At 35.8% G+C, this 20,534-nt stretch overlaps 1 protein-coding gene across 1 annotated transcript in view; it reads left to right on the plus strand.

The window, feature by feature from the left end:
* The first annotated feature begins 711 nt into the window (after positions 1-711).
* Positions 712-20,534, plus strand: part of LOC142231366 (chitin deacetylase 1-like) — a 44,952-nt gene continuing 25,129 nt past the window's right edge. The window contains exons 1-2 of the mRNA XM_075301978.1: positions 712-859; positions 11,532-11,770. Of these exons, the coding sequence (XP_075158093.1) occupies positions 712-859; positions 11,532-11,770 (387 nt within the window). The remainder of the gene's footprint in view (positions 860-11,531; positions 11,771-20,534) is intronic.

Raw genomic sequence — 20,534 nt, forward strand, 5'->3', positions numbered from 1 at the left:
TGTAAATCGGGCGAAAGCTATATATGAGAGCTATATCTAAATCTGAACCGATTTCAACCAAATTTGACACGCATAGGTATAATGCTAATTCTACTCCCTGTGCAAAATTTCACCTAAATCGGAGCAAAAAATTGGCCTCTGTGGGCAAATGAGTGTAAGTCGGGCGAATGCTATATATGGGAGCTATATCTAAATCTGAACCGATTTGGCTGATATTCGGATGTACGGAATTTGAGGAAGATCGGTTGATATACATGCCAATTATGACCAGATCGGTGAAAAATATATATGGAAGCTATATCTAAATCTGAACCGATTTTTTCCAAAATCAATAGGGATCGTCTTTGAACCGAAACAGGACCCTATACCAAATTTTAGGACAATCGGACTAAAACTGTACTTTGCACACAAAAATACATCAACAGACAGACAGACGGACAGACAGACAGACAGACAGACGGACATCTCTAAATCGACTCAGAATTTAATTCTAAGACGATCGGTATACTAAACGATGGGTCTCCGACTTTTCCTTCTTGGCGTTACATACAAATGCACAAACTGTACCACAGTAGTGGTGAAGGGTATAAACAGAGTTAGGAAATTTTTGTGGGGGAACACAAATTGAAAATGGCAGATTTTTTCAAATGTTTGAGAATTTATTAAAAAAAAAACTAATCAATCGAAGTATTGCCCATTACTAGCAACTAAATGTTATCAACGGATGGACTTTCCATTTCGGTGATTGTTGTAGGTCTTGTCTTTTCTTTATTGCCTTTGGATCAGCTGTTCGTAAGCTTCCCGCGATTCATGTTTAGTGGGCCCGAAACTTGGTTAAGGTCAGGGCCTCTTCCTGACGGTGAGCGGTTTAGCGCTGCCCGTCGGCATGCAAAAACATTTTTGAAATCGAAGGTCAAAGTTTTAGTCCAAATGACTTCAAGTTTGGCACAAGATCATTTTTAGATTCAGGTAGGTTCAGATTTTCAATTTCATTCTAAATTACGAGGGTTGACTTTTATTATTTTGGATTAGAAAACAAATATTAATAATCGACAATCGCTTTATTATTGTTCAAAATATTCCCCATTAAGATATATAACATATACACATTTTTCATGCCTTTGAACCAATTGCCGAAGCTCTTTTTCCACCCTCATGGACATGCATTCTGAACGCATCAATTGCTTCTTCAGGTGCCAAAAACCGTTGTCCTCTCATTTTATTATTTTATCATACGTGTTCTGAAGAAGCGCGGTCGTATTTTTGGACCATTTCTTTCGACCAATCGACAAGAGCTCTTTTTGAACCAAAAGCGAACATGGGAACCAAAGCGAACATTTTTTTGACGGTACAATGTTTATGCAATATTGAATGTATGCTGGTCCCATTAATGCGTAAATTTGCCTCAGGTAGCCATTGTAGTGCAATGGTTAGTATGCCCGTCGTTCAACCTCAGTTTCGAACGAACACCAAAAAGTTTTTCAACGGTGGATTATACTCTCTCAGTAATGCTAGTGACATTTCTGAGAGTTTCAAATCTTCTCTAAGTGATTTCACCGCAATGTGGAACGCCGGTTGGACACGGCTATAAAATGTGGGTTCCGTGTCATTAAGCTAAACAGTGATAAGAAAAAGTTCACGAAGTATCACGATGGACTGAATAGTCTTAGTGAGCCTGAAATATCGGGCTGCCACTACACCGGATAAGGAATATGATCACCTCAAACATGTTTTAAGAGCAAAATGTTATTTTTGGGTGGTGACCATGTAACATGGTTTTCGCAACCATGTTATTTTCTCGGAAATCATGTATCTGATTTCGGCAAGCAGGTTATATTTGACGAGAGAATAACATTTTAGTGACAAACATGTTACCTGGTCACCATACAAAAACAACATTTTGCTCTTGAAACATGTTTGAGGTGATCATATTCCTTATCTGCGTGTATACCTAACCTAGTATCAGTGGACCCATAGCATTAATGGTTTCCGGAACAACAACTGATTTTGGATGACCTCCACAAAATTCATCATACCATCGATGGCCCTTGATGGATGTTCATCGTCAAAAATTTAATAAAGTTCGTCAATGTGCTGTCGTTGAATTAATCCACATCGAAAATTGTAAAAAAAATCGTGCGAAAATGTTCACGATTTAATTCAATTTTTTGGGCGAGCTAATTTTTTTTATTTGCTGTAAACAACATAGCGCTCGTTTGTCTCGTGCGTATAACCTCGTGCGTATAGCCTCAAAAATGTCAAGTTTTACGATAGAGTAGTCCGTTTGCAGATTGCTACACTAGGGTTGCCCAATCTCGCCAAATAAAAGACAAACCTTGTATCATTTTCTATGCTACGCAAAAATGGAATTCGTATCTTGAGGACATCTTTGTGTATTTTTTTTCATTGTAGTGGTAAATCCAAATCCCAGTTTGAGTATCCTTTTTTTTTTTGTTACTTCACTAACCACAGTACCCTTACTTGATTTGACTGATGTTGATTACGACACACACAAAACAAAAAGCTACAAAGCATACATGCAATCCAATTGTTTAGGTGTGTGTGGGTGTTTTAGCCTTGCTAACATGCTGGCTTTTTGACTGCTTGATTACTATTGTTTCATCTCTTGAATGTTTTGCTTTGTACCACTGTCGGTTTTCCCCTCTGACCAGGATAATCATTTCATCATTGTCATCAGTTTGTTAGTGTAGCAGTCATCTTATCAAGTTGTAGTTCGCAAAATGTTTCTCCCAAAATGGTGACACCGGCTGCTCTTGCACTTTTCACTTTGACTTAGACATTCTCTCCTAGAACAGTAGCACCACATCAACAATAGTGGATGCAACATTGTCTAGAGAGTGGTAATGAGTGAATGTACTTACGTTCACTTTGTATTAGAGCATACATGTGATATACATGACACAAACGTAGATACATACATACATGTATATGTATCTCTTTAGTGAGTGGGGTTTTCATCATAATCATCCCTACCACCCCTACTACTCACTCATAGAGATGATGATCAGTATTTCCTGACCACTTGTTATTGTTTTGTTGTTGTCGACTTTGTCGTGTTGATGTTGCTTTAGAAATCATTGTCTGTTGTCTGGCTTTCTTTGGATTTATACTTGTGCAATCTGTGTGTGGCTATTTCCTTTGGTTAAAACACACACGCTCATACCATTCTGTGAGCTGTCACTGTCAGTTAACATGTCAACATTTAGCCCCAAACACAAAGAGAGAAAAAGAGAGAGGGAGAGAGATAAACAACAAACACAAAAATCATACCATCACAAATATGTTTCATAAGGAAAACCACTGAAGAAAGAACACTCGGACCAACTCTTGCTCACACACCCATGGGCATCCTTTGAAATCAGAGAAATTATAACAGCAATAATTTTATTTCTTGTGGGAAAATCAACACCAATTAAACGAACCAAAAACTTGGAAGAATGCACATCACATCATAACTGCAGACCATACGAAATAGTGACTCCGAAAATGGGTGATTGCCATGGTCCTTTGTGTTGTGAACAGAAATACGCTTGAGGGTTACCACTACCCTTGGGGTAATTGAAGTTGCTGGTGTGATAAGTTATGATAATGAGATTCTTATGAAATTATGATGATGACGATGGTGGTGACTATGAAGACGACACTAAAAATGAAATCAACAAAATTAAGGAGGAATAAGAAATTTCACAATATGCGGAGCAAAAAAGACAATGGTTAAAGTGGCTGGCCAGAAGAACTCAGAAAGCTTTGATAAATTAACTAGGAAAGCGGGTTTTTGGTTTTGTGGAATTTTATAAGTTTTTATGCTAAAGGAGGGCGGTAGACAGAAGAAAATACTATGAGACTTTATTATTAGGACAAAAACTTGACGACCATTAGCCATGAATGATGGATGAATTTACATGAAGGAAACAAAAGAGTGAATGCAAAAGGTGCATAGAAAAATTAGAAGAAAATTTATCATCTTTGCCTTAAACATTCTTTCCTTAAATTTAAAACATGAATTTCCGGTTGAAGTAAAGTACATTTTCCTTAGAGTATTCAAAAATATTTTTGATTTAAAGAAATAGAATAAACAGAAAAGAATATATAGAATAAAAATAAAAAATCTTCAAATATAGGCGTAAGAGAATGACATCTTTGGTTTAATTTTTTTATACCCTCCATCATAGGATGGGGGTATATTAACTTTGTCATTCCGTTTGTAACACATCGAAATATTGCTCTAAGACCCCATAAAGTATATATATTCTGGGTCGTGGTGAAATTCTGAGTCGATCTAAGCATGTCCGTCCGTCCGTCCGTCTGTTGAAATCACGCTAACTTCCGAACGAAACAAGCTATCGACTTGAAACTTGGCACAAGTAGTTGTTATCGATGTAGGTCGGATGGTATTGAAAATGGGCCATATCGGTCCACTTTTACGTATAGCCCCCATATAAAGGGACCCTCAGATTTGGCTTGTGGAGCCTCTAACAGAAGCATATTTCATCCGATCCGGCTGAAATTTGGTATACGGTGTTGGTATATGGTCTCCAACAACCATGCACAAATTGGTCCACATCGGTCCATAATTATATATAGCCCCCATATAAACCGATCCCCAGATTTGGCTTGCGGAGCCTAAAAGAGAAGCAAATTTCATCCGATCCAGCTGAAATTTGGTACATGGTGTTGGTATATGGTCTCTAACAACCGTGCAAAAATCCGATCCGGCTGAAATTTGGTACATGATGTTGGTATATGGTCTCTAACAACCATGCAAAAATTGGTCCACATCGGTCCATAATTATATATAGACCCCATATAAACCGATCTCCACATTTGGCTTGCGAAGCCTCAAAGAGAAGCAAATTTCAACCGATCCGGCTGAAATTTGGTACATGGTATTGGTATATGGTCTCTAACAACCGTGCAAAAATTGGTCCACATCGGTCCATAATTATATATAGCGCACATATAAACCGATCCCCAAATTTGGGTTGCGGAGCCTCAAAGAGAAGCAAATTTCATCCGATCCGGTTGTAATTTGGAACATGGTGTTAGTATATGATCTTTAACAACCGTGGCAGAATTGGTCCATATCGGTCCATAATTATATATAGCCCCCATATAAAACGTTCTCCAGATTTGACCTCCGGAGCCTCTTGGAGGAGCAAAATTCATCCGACACGGTTCAAATTAGGAACGTGGTGTTAGTATATGGTCGCTAATAACCATACCAAAATTGGTCCAATCACACAAAAATTGGTCCATATCAGTTCATAATCATGGTTGCCACTAGAGCCAAAAATAATCTACCAACATTTTATTTCTATAGAAAATTTTGTCAAAATTTTATTTCTAGAGAAAATTTTGTTAATATTTTATTCGGTTCATAATAAAATTTTCATCATTGTCAGAATTTTATTTCTATAGAAAATTTTGTCAAAATTTTATTTCTATAGAAAATTTTGTTCAAATTTTATTCGGTTCATAATCATGGTTGCCACTTGAGCCAAAAATAATCTACCAAGGTTTTATTTCTATAGAAAATTTTGTCAAAAGTTTATTTCTATATAAAATTTTGTTAAAATTTTATTTCTGTAGAAATTTTTGTCAAAATTTTCTTTCTATAGAAAATTTTGTCAAAATTTTTATTTCTATAGAAAATTTTGTGAAAATTTTATTTCTATAGAAAATTTTGTTAAAATTTTATTTCTGTAGAAAATTTTGTCCAAATTTTATGTCTACTTTGTCAAACTGAATTATATACGTATTGGATCGATCTTTTTTGATTTAATATATACCACGTATGGACTTACATACAATTTAGAAGATGGTGTTAGGAGGTTTTAAGATACCTTGCCATCGTGAAGCGTTACCGCAACTTAAGTAATTCGATTGTGGATGGCAGTGTTTAGATGAATTTTGTACGTAATCCATGATGGAGGGTACATAAGCTTCGGCCTGGCCGAACTTACGGCCGTATAAACTTGTTTTTTTTTTTTTATCCTGAATGACAGACCTGAGTACATATAACATTCTGACTACGTGTAACTTAAAAATGACAAGCTTTACGAAAGAGCTCTCAGTTGGCAGATTGCAACACTAGGGTTGCCAAATCTCGATGTATAAAAGGCAACCCTAGAATATTCTGGTTCATGTTGAAATTCTGAGTCGATCTAACGATATCCGTAGTTCCTCCGATCGCAGAGATTTTTTAAAATACTTTGCTATCGACAATCGTTACCACAACCCCAGTAATTCGATTGTGGATGACAGTCTTTGTACGCTATTCATGATGCAGGATACATAAGATTCGGTCTGAACGAACTTTCTGTCGTATGTACTTGTTTATATATATCGACTGCTATAATAATCACTCACGTACATTTCAACTTTTGGGTTGCCCGACTTGGGTATCTATCCCTGTATGCAATGTGCATATGTTCAGTTTGCGTAGGATCTTAATAATTTGCTTATACCGTAGAGTCTATAGATTTGTTAAAAAATTATTAAAATTTGCAAGCCTGTAGTTGTGCAAAAGTCAGAATCTTATCACCTTGAAGTTGAGAAAAAAATTGTTCAAAAAGTTTTAAAATTATATGAAGTTTAAGATGTGCGCATTTGTGGTAAAATGTACATATTTTAAGAAATTCTGAACTATTTTGTGGGAAATACAAATTTAGTAAATATTACCATATTCGACCAAATATCCAATTACTCATCACTCTCCTCGATCCATTCAATCGCTTACCATAATTTACTTACATCAATATTATATCGTTTACCTCAATGCTTTAGCGCACTCTCTTACTAAAAAATTCTCTCCAATGGCTCTCAAACTTACATCGGCATGCTAGCATAACAAAAGCGAAACACAACAACACTTTTACATGCACAATGAACCAAACAACATAATGCTGCTCAAACTAACTCAACATCCATTAGCACGTCAATGTTTTTAGAAAGATGTAAATTTCTCCAGTAAAATATAATCATTTAAAAAAAATTAAAACGATTATCCATATATATCGCAAATTAATTATCTATTAATACCAATGCCTTCATATGCCCTCGCTATAGCCAACATATTTATAGGTAGATTGACGGACATTAAATCTATTTAAAAAATAATAACATAATTCAAAAGTTTGATGGTGTCAACCAGCCTATGTTTTTTTCGATTCATGGAAAAAATCTATACTTTAAGAAAACTAATTTATTAATTTTTTAGTTCAGTCAATCTAAACTTTTTTAAAACTTGAACTTCAGGTATTACAATTTTTCTAAAAAATTATATTTTTATTTTCACTAAAACGATTGACTTTTTCCCTGGTAGAAAATATCCAAAACTAAACTTTTATAAATTTCTATTATCCCTTCTAACAATTTTACTTGCCTCAAATTTTCAATGGAATTGCCAAAATATTTTTGAAGCACACGCACACATACACACAGAAATTCGCAGGAGAAAAAAACAACCTATTTCATGCTACATAAAATAAAAATTGTAAACTTTATACAGCAATTGAACAATCGCACTAAAATGTTTCCACCAGCAACCAGAAACCACCTCCTCCCCCTGAAACTCCTATTGCAACTCTGCAATCAAATCAAAATAATGAACACACAAAAAACTTCAAATATTTATGTTCCACCATAGATGACAACATATTGTCACACACGGAGACAATTGCTTTTGCAAGTTATCTTTTCATTTTATATACTCGAAATCGTATCCGGGACGGACAGTCTGCCTTCTAGTCAGGATGACCAAAAAAAAAAACTAGAATGAAAACTATAACCATAACAGCCATTAGGTCAAATACTTCGGATAACAACAAAAGCCAACTTCACTATCTTTGTTTGAGTGTGTGTGTGTATGTGATTGCCCTGTGCGCGCGTGTGTGTGTGTGGGTACGTGTGTAAAATAGAAAAATTATGGCAATACTGTGTAAAACTACCATGGTCAAATATCTATGAATTGAAAAGTTTTGGCGTTTATTGTTTTCTATATTTTATAGATTCAGTTTGAAAATATTCTGTTTTTTTTTTTTTTTTTGGGGAAAAATAAAACAAAATCACAATTGAAAGCCTTTCAGTAAATAAAAAATTCGCAAGGGTGGTTCATTTCGAATGGAAAATTATTCTAGTGGCCGTTCATAGGAAACTATATCTAAATTTGGTCCGAATGAAATAAGTAGCCGGACGGTCTTAGAGACAGGGGATAAAGCCGGCCCATTTTTATCCACTGAGCGACTTTTCCAAATACGATTTTACGATTTTCGACTTTTCCACATGGTCACATAAGAATAGAATGCCTGATAGCATTGCCACAATGAAATTTTATTTTGAAACAAATTTTTTCCAAAATTGGACCAAAATTCGTACTAGCTATCCATTTTTCAAAATTAAAATCATTTAAAAGTTAAATTTTTTCCAAAATTTTACTTCGATAGAAAATTTTGTGAAATTTTTATTTCAATAGAAAATTTTGTCAAAATTGTATTTCTATCGAAAATGTTGTCAAAATTTTACTTCTATAGAAAATTTTTGTCAAAATTATATTTCTATAGAAAATTTTGTCAAAATTTTATTTCTATAAAAAAATTTGTCAAAATTTTATTTCTATAGAATATTTTGTCAAAATTTTATTTCTATAGAATATTTTGTCAAAATTTTATTTCTGTAGAAAATTTTGTCAAAATTTTATTTCTATAGAAAATTTCGTCAAAATTTTATTTCTATAGAAAATTTTGTCACAATTTTACTTCTATAGAAAATGTCAAAATTGTATTTCTATAGAAAATTTTGACAAATTTTTATATCTGTAGAAAATTTTGTCAAAATTTTATTTATGTAGAAGACTTTTCCAAAATTAAATTAGAATCATTTAAAAGTTAAAATTTGTCCAAAATTTTACTTCGATAGAAAATTTTGCGAAATTTTTATTTCAATAGAAAATTTTGTCAAAATTGTATTTCTATCGAAAATTTTGTCAAAATTTTACTTCGATAGAAAATTTTTGTCAAAATTATATTTCTATAGAAAATTTTGTCAAAATTTTATTTCAATAAAAAAATTTGTCAAAATTTTATTTCTATAGAAAATTTTGTCAAAATTTTATTTCTATAGAAAATTTTGTCAAAATTTTATTTCTATAGAACATTTTTGTCAAAATTATAGAAGAAAATTTTCTCAAAATTTTATTTCTATAGGAAATTTTGTCAAAATTTTATTTCTATAGAACATTTTTGTCAAAATTATATTTCTATAGAAAATTTTGTCACAATTTTATTTTTATAAAAAAATTTGTCAAAATTTTATTTCTATAGAATATTTTGTCAAAATTTTATTTCTATAGAAAATTTTGACTAATTTTTATATCTGTAGAAAATTTTATTTCTGTAGAAGACTTTTCCAAAATTAAATTAAAATCATTTAAAAGTTAAAATTTTTCCAAAATTTTACTTCTATAGAAATTTTTGTAAAATTTTTATTTCAATAGAAAATTTTGTCAAAATTTTATTTCTATAGAAAATTTTGTCAAAATTATATTTCTATAGAAAATTTTGTCAAAATTTTATTTCTATAGAAAATTTGGTCAAAATTATATTTCTATAGAAAATTTTGTCACAATTTTATTTCTAAAGAAAATTTTGTCAAAATTTTATGTAGCAGACTTTTCCAAAATTAAAATCATTAAAAGTTAAAATTTTTCCAAAATTTTACTTGGATAGAAAATTTTGTGAAATTGTTATTTCAATAGAAAATTTTGTCAAAATTTTATTTCTAGAGAAAATTTTGTCAAAATTATATTTCTATAGAAAATTTTGTCAAAATTTTATTTCTATAGAATATTTTGTCAAAATTTTATTTCTATAGAAAATGCTAAAATTGTATTTCTATAGAAAATTTAGACAAATTTTTATATCTGTAGAAAATTTTATTTATGTAGAAGACTTTTCCAAAATTGAATTAAAATCATTTAAAAGTTAAAATTTTTCCAAAATTTTACTTCTATAGAAAATTTTGCAAAATTTGTATTTCAATAGAAAATTTTGTAAAATTTTTATTTCAATAGAAAATTTTGTCAAAATTTTATTTCTATAGAAAATTTTGTCAAAATTATATTTCTATAGAAAATTTTGTCAAAATTTTATTTCTATAGAAAATGCTAAAATTGTATTTCTATAGAAAATTTAGACAAATTTTTATATCTGTTGAAAATTTTATTTATGTAGAAGACTTTTCCAAAATTAAATTAAAATCATTTAAAAGTTAAAATTTTTCCAAAATTTTACTTCTATAGAAAATTTTGTAAAATTTGTATTTCAATAGAAAATTTTGTAAAATTTTTATTTCAATAGAAAATTTTGTCAAAATTTTATTTCTATAGAAAATTTTGTCAAAATTATATTTCTATGGAAAATTTTGTCAAAATTTTATTTCTATAGAAAATTTTGTCAAAATTATATTTCTATAGAAAATTTTGTCACAATTTTATTTCTATAGAAAATTTTGTCAAAATTTTATGTAGCACACTTTTCCAAAATTAAAATCATTTAAAAGTTAAAATTTTTCCAAAATTTTACTTGGATAGAAAATTTTGTGAAATTTTTATTTCAATAGAAAATTTTGTCAAAATTTTATTTCTATAGAAAATTTTGTCAAAATGTTGTTTCTATAGAAATTCTAAAATTGTATTTCTATAGAAAATTTAGACAAATTTTTATATCTGTAGAAAATTATATTTATGTAGAAGACTTTTCCAAAATTAAATTAAAATCATTTAAAAGTTAAAATTTTTGAAATTTGTGAAATTTTTATTTCAATAGAAAATGTTGACAAAATTGTACTTCTATAGAAAATGTCAAAAATGTATTTCTATAGAAAATTTTTACAAATTTTTATATCTGTAGAAAATTTTGTCAAAATTTTATTTCTGTAGAAGAATTTTCAAAATTTTAGTTTTATAGAAATTTTAGTCAAAATTTCAGGTTTATGGACAATTTAGCCAAAATTTTATTTCTATAGAAATTTTTGTCAAAATTTTATTTCTATAGAAAATTTTGTCAAAATTTTGTTTCTATAGAAAATGTTGTCGAAATTTTATTTCTATAGAATATTTTGAAAAAGAATACCGATATGACGAAAATGGACCAAAATCAACCAAATTCAATTTGGTCCGACCATCAAACCAAATTTAAAAATTAATATTTTTTTCGACCAATTTTGGTCCGATCGGACCAACATGGCAATCCTGATGTCGGAATCAAATAAATTATCGGATGGACTAACAGACAGAGATGAAGCCGATCCATTGTTAGATTTCACAAAATCGATTCCGAATTTATTTTGCTTATTTATTTTTTTTTTTTTTTTTTTGAAAAAGTCGATTAATTGAGAAATTGATTTCTATTACATACAAAATCGCATAAGTTAAATCTTTATTTAATTATTTGAGCTATTTAATATTCTATCTTTCCATATTTGTAAACTTTAATTTTTATTTATAATTCCTTTCTTCTCCTATCTTTACAGCAACTACCAACAAATTCAACATCTCGGCTATGCTGGTCATGAAATCGCCACCCAAAGTATTTCACAACAACAAGGATTACAGGATAAGGGCTATGAGGAATGGGTTGGTGAAATGATTGGCATGCGTGAAATTTTGCGTAATTTCGCCAATGTTTCTGTCAATGAGGTCGTTGGTATGCGTGCACCATTCTTAAAGCCTGGTCGTAATACACAATACAAGGTAAGTGCCAAAGACAGACTTTTTGATTAAATTTTGCTGAAAAGTGGCAAGGAATTTTATAATGGATTGATTTGGTTTGGAAAAGGGAAAAATCAATTTCCGAGACCAATAATAAACATTCGTTAAGATTGGGGGATGGTAATCCACTTTGGAAAAAATGCAAGTATACCTTTCTTGTCTAATAAATATATACCACGTATGGACTAACTTACAATTTAGAAGACGATGTTAATAAGTTTTAAAATAACTTGCCATCGGTAAGTATTACCACAACACAAGTAATTCGTTTGTGGATGACAGTCTTTCGTAGAAGTTTCTACGCAATCCATGGTGGAGGGTACATAAGATTCGGCTTGGCAGAACTGACGGCCGTATATACTTGTTTTATATTCAACTCCCGACAAAAATTAGTTTCAATATGGAAGCGCTGAAATTAGCACAATTTCGTAGCACTAGAGTAAGTGGGTGCACTTTTCTTCGCCTACCAAGTTGCACTTCTGTAAGCAAGAACTTTTTGTGGTTTTTTTATCCCGACTTCTTTTGGTTTCAATATTCGTAAGCGCAACGATTTCATCATGTAAATTTATTGCTTCTGAAAGCGCTTAAATGCATACATTCAAGTGGGACATTTCCTTATAAAATCATCAGTGAAATCCTCGCAGAGGTAAGCGCTGATTGATTTTGACTTCCCTTACAAAGCTGTACCACTCAGAATTGACTGTTCGATTCCGTTATGTCCACCTTTTCGGAAAAAAACTTGCGATCAATTGTTGGAATTGCTTCGGACGCGAAGAACTTTTGTTGTATTTGAGTCATCTTAAAACACTCAGTCAGTGGATTGGAGTCTACTTTCGGGCTCATATGCGTAAATCTACGATTCATTACCTGTCGCAATGTCATAACAGGTTGGCTGATAAGTCCCCGGTCTGACACATAGATGGCGTCGCTAGTATTAAATGCATATTATTTTTATATAGTACCAACCTTCAAATGATTCGTGTCAAAATTTGACGTCTGTCAAGGGTGATACGGTCAAAATTTGGTCAATATAAACTTGACGTATTTCTTTCAATTTTGCATTTTAAAAACCTGAACACCCCTCATTTTGAAGGTGTGTGTGTGTAGAATGTTGCTCCTATTTTGATTTTGGAATTCACTCTTCAGTTGTCAAAATGCCGTCCAAGCAAGAAGAGCAGCGTATAAAAATTTTGCTCGCGCATCGCGAAAATCCGAGCTACTCGCACGCAAAGCTGGCAAAATTGCTAAAAATTGCCAAATCAACCGTTACAAATGTAATTAAAGTGTTTGGGGAACGTTTGTCGACAGCCAGGAAGTCTGGATCGGGGGGAAATCGAAACCGGAAGCCGCTGAGACGACAAAGAGAGTTGCCGGTAGTTTCAAGCGAAACCCTAACCTCTCTCTCCGAGATGCCGCAAATAAGCTGGATGTATCGTCTACAACCGTGCATCGAGCCAAAAAACGAGCCGGACTATCGACTTACACGAAGGTAGTGACTCCAAATCGCGATGATAAACAAAATACGACGGCCAAAGCGCGATCCCGGAGGCTGTACACGACGATGCTGACGAAGTTTGACTGCGTGGTAATGGACGATGAAACCTACGTCAAAGCCGTCTACAAGCAGCTTCCGGGACAGGAGTTTTATACGGCAAAAGGAAGGGGAAAGGTAGCAGATATTTTCAAGCACATAAAACTGTCAAAGTACAGATTGGCAAGCCATCTGTACCTGTGGCTTGAAAAGCAGCATTTTCATAGCTTCCGGGACTGTCAACCAAGAAATTTACGTGAAAGAGTGTTTGAATAAACGTCTGCTGCCTTTCCTGAAGAAACACGGTTGTTCCGTACTGTTTTGGCCGGATTTGGCATCTTGCCATTACGGTAAAAAGGCCATGGAGTGGTATGCCGCAAACAACGTGCAGGTGGTTCCCAAGGACAAGAACCCTCCCAACACGCCAGAGCTCCGCCCAATTGAGAAATACTGGGCTATTGTCAAGCGGAACCTAAAGAAGACGAAAAAAAAACTGCTAAGGACGAGCAGCAGTTCAAGACAAACTGGCTTTCTGCGGCGAAGAAGGTGGACATGGTGGCTGTACAAAATCTGATGGCAGGTGTCAAGCGTGAGGCCCGGCAATTCGGATTTGGAAAAGCGAATTGAATTTGAAAAAGAAATTTAATTTGATTTTTTAAATAAACGATTTCACCGATTTGCACGCGTTTTCCCTTGACCAAATTTTGACCGTATCACCCTTTAAGGCAATTAGTTTGTGAGATAGAGCGTCTTTTGTGAAAAAAAAAATGGAAAAAAAGGAGTTTCGTGTTTTGATAAAATACTGTTTTCTGAAGGGAAAAAATATGGTGGAAGCAAAAACTTGGCTTAATAATGAGTTTCCGGACTCTGCCCCGGGGAAATCAACAATAATTGATTGATATGCAAAATTCAAGCGTGGTGAAATGAGCACGGAGGACGCTGAACGCAGTGGACGCCCGAAAGAGGTGGTTACCGACGAAAACATCAAAAAAATCCACAAAATGATTTTGAATGACCGTAAAATGAAGTTGATCGAGATAGCAGAGGCCTTAAAGATATCAAAGGAACGTGTTGGTCATATCATTCATCAATATTTGGATATGCCGAAGCTCTGTGCAAAATGGGTGCCGCGCGAGCTCACATTTGACCAAAAACAACAACGTGTTGATGATTCTGAGCGGTGTTTGCAGCTGTTAACTCGTAATACACCCGAGTTTTTCCGTCGATATGTGACAATGGATGAAACATGACTACATCACTACACTCCTGAGTCCAATCGACAGTCGGCTGAGTGGATAGCGACCGATGAACCGTCTCCGAAGCGTGGAAAGACTCAAAAGTCCGCTGGCAAAGTAATGGCCTCTGTTTTTTGGGATGCGCATGAAATAATTTTTATCGATTATCTTGAGAAGGGAAAAACCATCAACAGTGACTATTATATGGCGTTATTGGAGCGTTTGAAGGTCGAATGGCGGCAAAACGGCCCCATAAGAAGAAGAAAAAAGTGTTGTTCCACCAAGACAACGCACCGTGCCACAAGTCATTAAGAACGATGGCAAAAAATCATGAATTGTGCTTCGAATTGCTTCCCCACCCACCGTATTCTCCAGATCTGGCCCCAGCGACTTTTTCTTGTTCTCAGACCTCAAAAGGATGTTCGCAGGGAAAAAATTTGGCTGCAATGAAGAGGTGATCACCGAAACTGAGGCCTATTTTGAGGCAAAACCGAAGGAGTACTACCAAAATGGTATCAAAAAATTGGAAGGTCGTTATAATCATTGTATCGCTCTTGAAGGGAACTATGTTGAATAATAAAAACAAATTTTGAGAAAAATGTGTTTTTCTTTGTTAGACCGAGGACTTATCACCCAATCTGTTATAATAGGTACTTCGAACCGCCACAATCGTATTTTTGGAGCAAATCGATACGAACCTATTTTTCATCGATTTACAAATTGTGTAGGGTCCAACGCACGGTCAAATGTGCATGTAAGTTTGAATGTATGTTGGTCCCACTAATGCCTGAGGTTATCCCAATCTCACATTAGGTCACGTGATAATCTGGCAATATCAGCTGGGCCACAGCATCAATGGTTTCCGGAAAAACAACCGATTTTGGACGACTTTCACGAAATTCGAAAGTCTTGGAGTGAACTAAGAACTCAGCTGAATTCACTTTACCATCGATAAACACAAGTTATTGACGGATTTTAATTCGAAAATTGACTTATGTTCATCGATGCCCTCTTATTGAGTTAATCCACGTCGAAAGTTGTAATAAAATAATCGCACGACAATGTTCACGATTTGGTCGAGATTACATTTTTTGGGCGAGATTAATTTTTTAAGTTGCTGTAAACAACACAAATATCACTCGTATATCAAAACGTTCTGAGTATAATCCAAAAAGGTCAAACTTTACGATAGAGCTGTCAGTTTGCAGATTGCAACACTAGGTCCAGTCCCCTTCCCAGTTCAACCAAATACAGATCATGGCCGTTTTTGGGATAAGCTCCTGTGCAAAGTTTTACGTAAGTCGGAGTAAAACTGTGGCCTCTGTGCAATAAACCATCTGCAACTCCAATTGCATCGACCAATTCTACCGGCCTCTAGTGCCACATCATCATTCATTATTCTACCCAAATGGTTCTTATTGAATCCTGTAGCAGCATTATAAGAAATGGCGATAAGCACATTAGACTGAATTCTTTTGTCCTGGAATGAGAGGATTTTCCGCCTTAAGGATGACTTCATTGCTCCTGGAATACACGAGGATTCTATAGAACCGTTACATCGATTACAACCTATCTTGCGAGTAAGTAAAGATGTTGCAATTCTTTCTTGCGGAATGCTCAGATTCGACAGCAAATATTTTCACGTCATTGACTAAAGGGTGATACGGTCAAAATTTGGTCAAGGAAAAACGCGTGTAAATCGGTGAAATCGTTTATTTAAAAAATCAAATTAAATTTCTTTTTCAAGTTCAATTAGTATAAAATTCAGGAAAAATATTCAGTTAGGCTTTCGCTTTTCCAAATCCGAATTGCCGGGCCTCACGCTTGACACCTGCCATCAGATTTTGTTCAGCCACCTTGTCCACCTTCTTCGCCGCAGAAAACCAGTTTGCCTTGAACTGATGGTCGTCCTTAGCAGTTTTTTTTTTGGTCTTCTTTAGGTTCCGCTTGACAATAGCCCAGTATCTCTCAATTGGGCGAAGCTCTGGCGTGTTGGGAGGGTTCTTGTCCTTGGGAACCACCTGCACGTTGTTAGCGGCGTACCACTCCATGGCCTTTTTACCGTAATGGCAAGATGCCAAATCCGGCCAAAACAGTACGGAACAACCGTGTTTCTTCAGGAAAGGCAGCAGACGTTTATTCAAACACTCTTTCACGTAAATTTCTTGGTTGACAGTCCCGGAAGCTATGAAAATGCTGCTTTTCCAGCCACAGGTACAGATGGCTTGCCAATCTGTACTTTGACAGTTTTATGTGCTTGAAAATATCTGCTACCTTTCCCCTTCCTTTTGCCGTATAAAACTCCTGTCCCGGAAGCTGCTTGTAGTCGGCTTTGACGTAGGTTTCGTCGTCCATTACCATGCAGTCAAACTTCGTCAGCATCGTCGTGTACAGCCTCCGGGATCGCGCTTTGGCCGTCGTACTTTGTTTATCATCGCGATTTGGAGTCACTACCTTCTTGTAAGTCGATAGTCCGGCTCGTTTTTTGGCTCGATGCACGGTTGTAGACGATACACCCAGCTTATTTGCGGCATCTCGGAGAGAGAGGTTAGGGTTTCGCTTGAAACTACCGGCAACTCTCTTTGTCGTCTAAACGGCTTCCGGTTTTCGATTTCCCCCCGATCCTGACTTCCTGGCTGTCGACAAACGTTCCCCAAACATTTTAATTACATTTGTAACGGTTGATTTGGCAACTGATTTTGCCAGCTTTGCGTGCGAGTAGCTCGGATTTTCGCGATGCGCGAGCAAAATTTTGATACGCTGCTCTTCTTGCTTGGACGGCATTTTTACAACTGAAGAGAAGAATTCCAAAATCAAAATAGGAGCAACATTCTACACACACACACCTTCAAAATGAGGGGTGTTCAGTGTTTTTTAAATGCAAAATTGGAAGAAATACGTCAAGTTTATATTGACCAAATTTTGACCGTATCACCCTTTAAAAAGGTGAACAGGGAACTCGAAATCCACATTCCTGACCCAAGTATTCCCACGTGTAAGAGCTCCAAGGATCTTGGCCTACCCTTTGACTAAAACCATGATCCAAAAAACTGATTGACTGGTGGGGACATAAAGAGACGATTCGAAAGACTTACGAGTCTATTGGTCGTCCCATTATCTATTATGCGCCCCCATTTGGGCTCGCAGTATAAGCGAGACTCAATGAAGCTTTGAATCTTTAGAGGGTGCAGAATAATGTGCTACGGATTACCGCTGAATGTCGCTCTAAAACACTGCGACCAGCTCATCCATAAACACCTGATAAAGTGCTGGTGGGTAAACCAGCCATGCCACTTTTAGGAGGACACCCTTTTAAATAGCAAGGGAGCATTGAAGACTGTGAACACGCATCCGTGCAGAGGCCGCTTATCTGTCAGCTACGACGAGACGACAGCCATATCGATCATGTCTCTTCTACGATCCGGTATATCCAGGTACCTAAACATTTACCACTCACTTCTGAACCCATCAATGCAAGATGAATGTCGGAAGTGTGGGCAATCCCCTCACATCATAAGGGCGATCATCTGTCAGCAACGAAGAAAGACAACTGTCTAGAGAAACTATGCTATTTCACCAAACCTCTGACTTCTGAACCCATCAATTCAAGATAAATGCCGGATGTGTGGGCAATGCCCTCAGATCATGAGACTTCTCTTATCGTATCCTGTAAACGTGACAGACCTGACACCACCCTCACTCTGGACTCATCCAGTAAAGGCAGCTTGCTTCCTGAAACTGGATGTAGATGCTTAAAATGTCAAACTCAATGTACTTCTTTTGTATTTTCCTTCCTGTTCATATCTGTAAATACGTATAAATCCTAGGAACTACATCAACAACTTTCAATTGTGTATTGATGTGAAAATTTGCCATTGCATTTCCCTGAAGAACGAGGCATGAGAATCATTAACTACTCATCCACCTGTTCATGATGTAATCGATTCAGTCAGTAAACTCTTTTGTACATGTCACAACAGGACATCGTTATATTTCCATGAATATTCACACCCATATAAAATGATATATTTCTTATGAAGTTTCAATGGTGTCTTTACCAAGCAATTCTTTCTCATTTATTTTACGGGGAACAGTAAAAATATCATTACATTATTTCCTACTAACTACTACAATAAGAAAGTATATACCTTTAGTTTATTGTCAATTTGGACGCCATCACGAAATAAATCACTGAAGTACATATAAACTTTTCGAAGTTAATTTAGTACTATACTGTTTTTATGCCTGTTGTAGATGCCAAAATATCAGTGAAACAAATGTATATCCGAATTACTTAGGGGAGGGGTTTTAGACCCTAAGGTCTTAGTGTTAATACCAATTACGTTACCCCGAAAGTCCTTAACGAATTTCTTAATTTACGTTCAGATCCCATTTACAAGCCAGGCCAGGTCCACAATGACCTTTTCACCGATATGATTAAATCATTTACTATTGAAGGCAGAGCAGTGACAAAGGTAGTGTTCCAAGGTCTCATAATCCTCAAAACACGCCTTACATCCTCTGCGGCTCCTATTCGAACCAGACTCAATTCTAGATGGCCGATCATTATTCCTCAGGGTCCTGACTATCGTTCTACTATCCCTGAGTAGATGTCTTGCCTGGGTGATCCAGATAGTATTTGCGTCGTCCTTCCGACCGTTGCATTGGTCATATAAGGCTATGTTTATGTGTCGCTCGGTCCCATTCAACTCGGCCCTAGTTGCCTCTATGGACTTAGTTTCTCTATGTTCACTTCCCTATGTGTTCAAGCTCTTATCGCCAATTCTTTTGTCTTTACGTTTCTTCTTATTCCGGCATGTCCCGGCACCCATATAACGAGGATTCTGCCGTATTGCGATTAATCGTATATTATTCTTATGCGTTCTACTCCGATTCGCGATCGAACCGTTGTGCTGTTGCCCTCACGTTTTGTGGCAGGTTTGTGCTGTAGTGCGGTAATCGGAATAGGATCTCAGTGTCTGGATCCTCCAAATATACGCCCACACCCGTCCACACACCCCTCTCCGATCCATCGGTGTACTAGAATGCCACACTAGGCAACTATGGCCTATGATCACGGATTGTTCTTGTCCCACCGTATCCCCTATTATCTTTTGGTGGTCCGTCATTCTTCGTGTTTCCGTCCATTATCCCGGCATCTTCAATCTCATCGCAGCCAAGAACCAAGAAAACATGGCAGTTGAGTTGTGCTGTGGTCCTGTAATTGGAATGGGACCTTGATGCCTTCGATCCATTATTTCCCTCTGGTAGCTGTCCTTCAGTCCCATTCTCTTAGGACCATCTTACTTGTGTCAGAATGTCGCACTCGGCAGCTAAGGCAACCTGAAGTTTACGATCATGGATTGTTGCACCATCCGCCATTACATCCACCGTCAATCTCATCGCAGCCATGTCTTCGCTTTTGTTCTGAACCTCTATTGGTCTACAGTCCAGTATCGTCTTCAAGGCTCTGGTTCATGTCGTCTTCATTGCCTCAGTTATACCATCACCACATGAAAGTTGGGTTGCGCTGTGGTCCGGTAATCGGAATGGGTGCTCCAAATATATGCGCGTTCCCTTCCACTCGCACATCTTCGACCCATTATCTCCCTCTGGTATCTGTCCTGGGGTCCCATTCTGTTAGTACCATCTTATTGGTATCAGAATGTCACACTCGGCAGCTAGGGTCACCTGAGGTTTACGATCATGGACTGTTGAGCCATCCGCCATTACATCCAACGTCTCCGTTATTTAATCGTTTGTTATGTGGGAGCCACCATGGTGCAATGGTTAGCATGCCCGCCCTGCATACACAAGGTCGTGGGTTCGATTCCTGCTTCGACCGAACGCCAAAAAGTTTTTCAGCGGTGGATTATCCCACCTCAGTAATGCTGGTGACATTTCTGAGGGTTTCAAAGCTTCTCTAAGTGGTTTCACTGCAATGCGGAACGCCGTTCGGACTCGGCTATAAAAAGGAGGA

Source organism: Haematobia irritans, chromosome 3 (genome assembly GCF_050003625.1).
Source record: "Haematobia irritans isolate KBUSLIRL chromosome 3, ASM5000362v1, whole genome shotgun sequence".
NCBI classification, from domain to species: Eukaryota; Metazoa; Arthropoda; class Insecta; order Diptera; family Muscidae; genus Haematobia; species Haematobia irritans.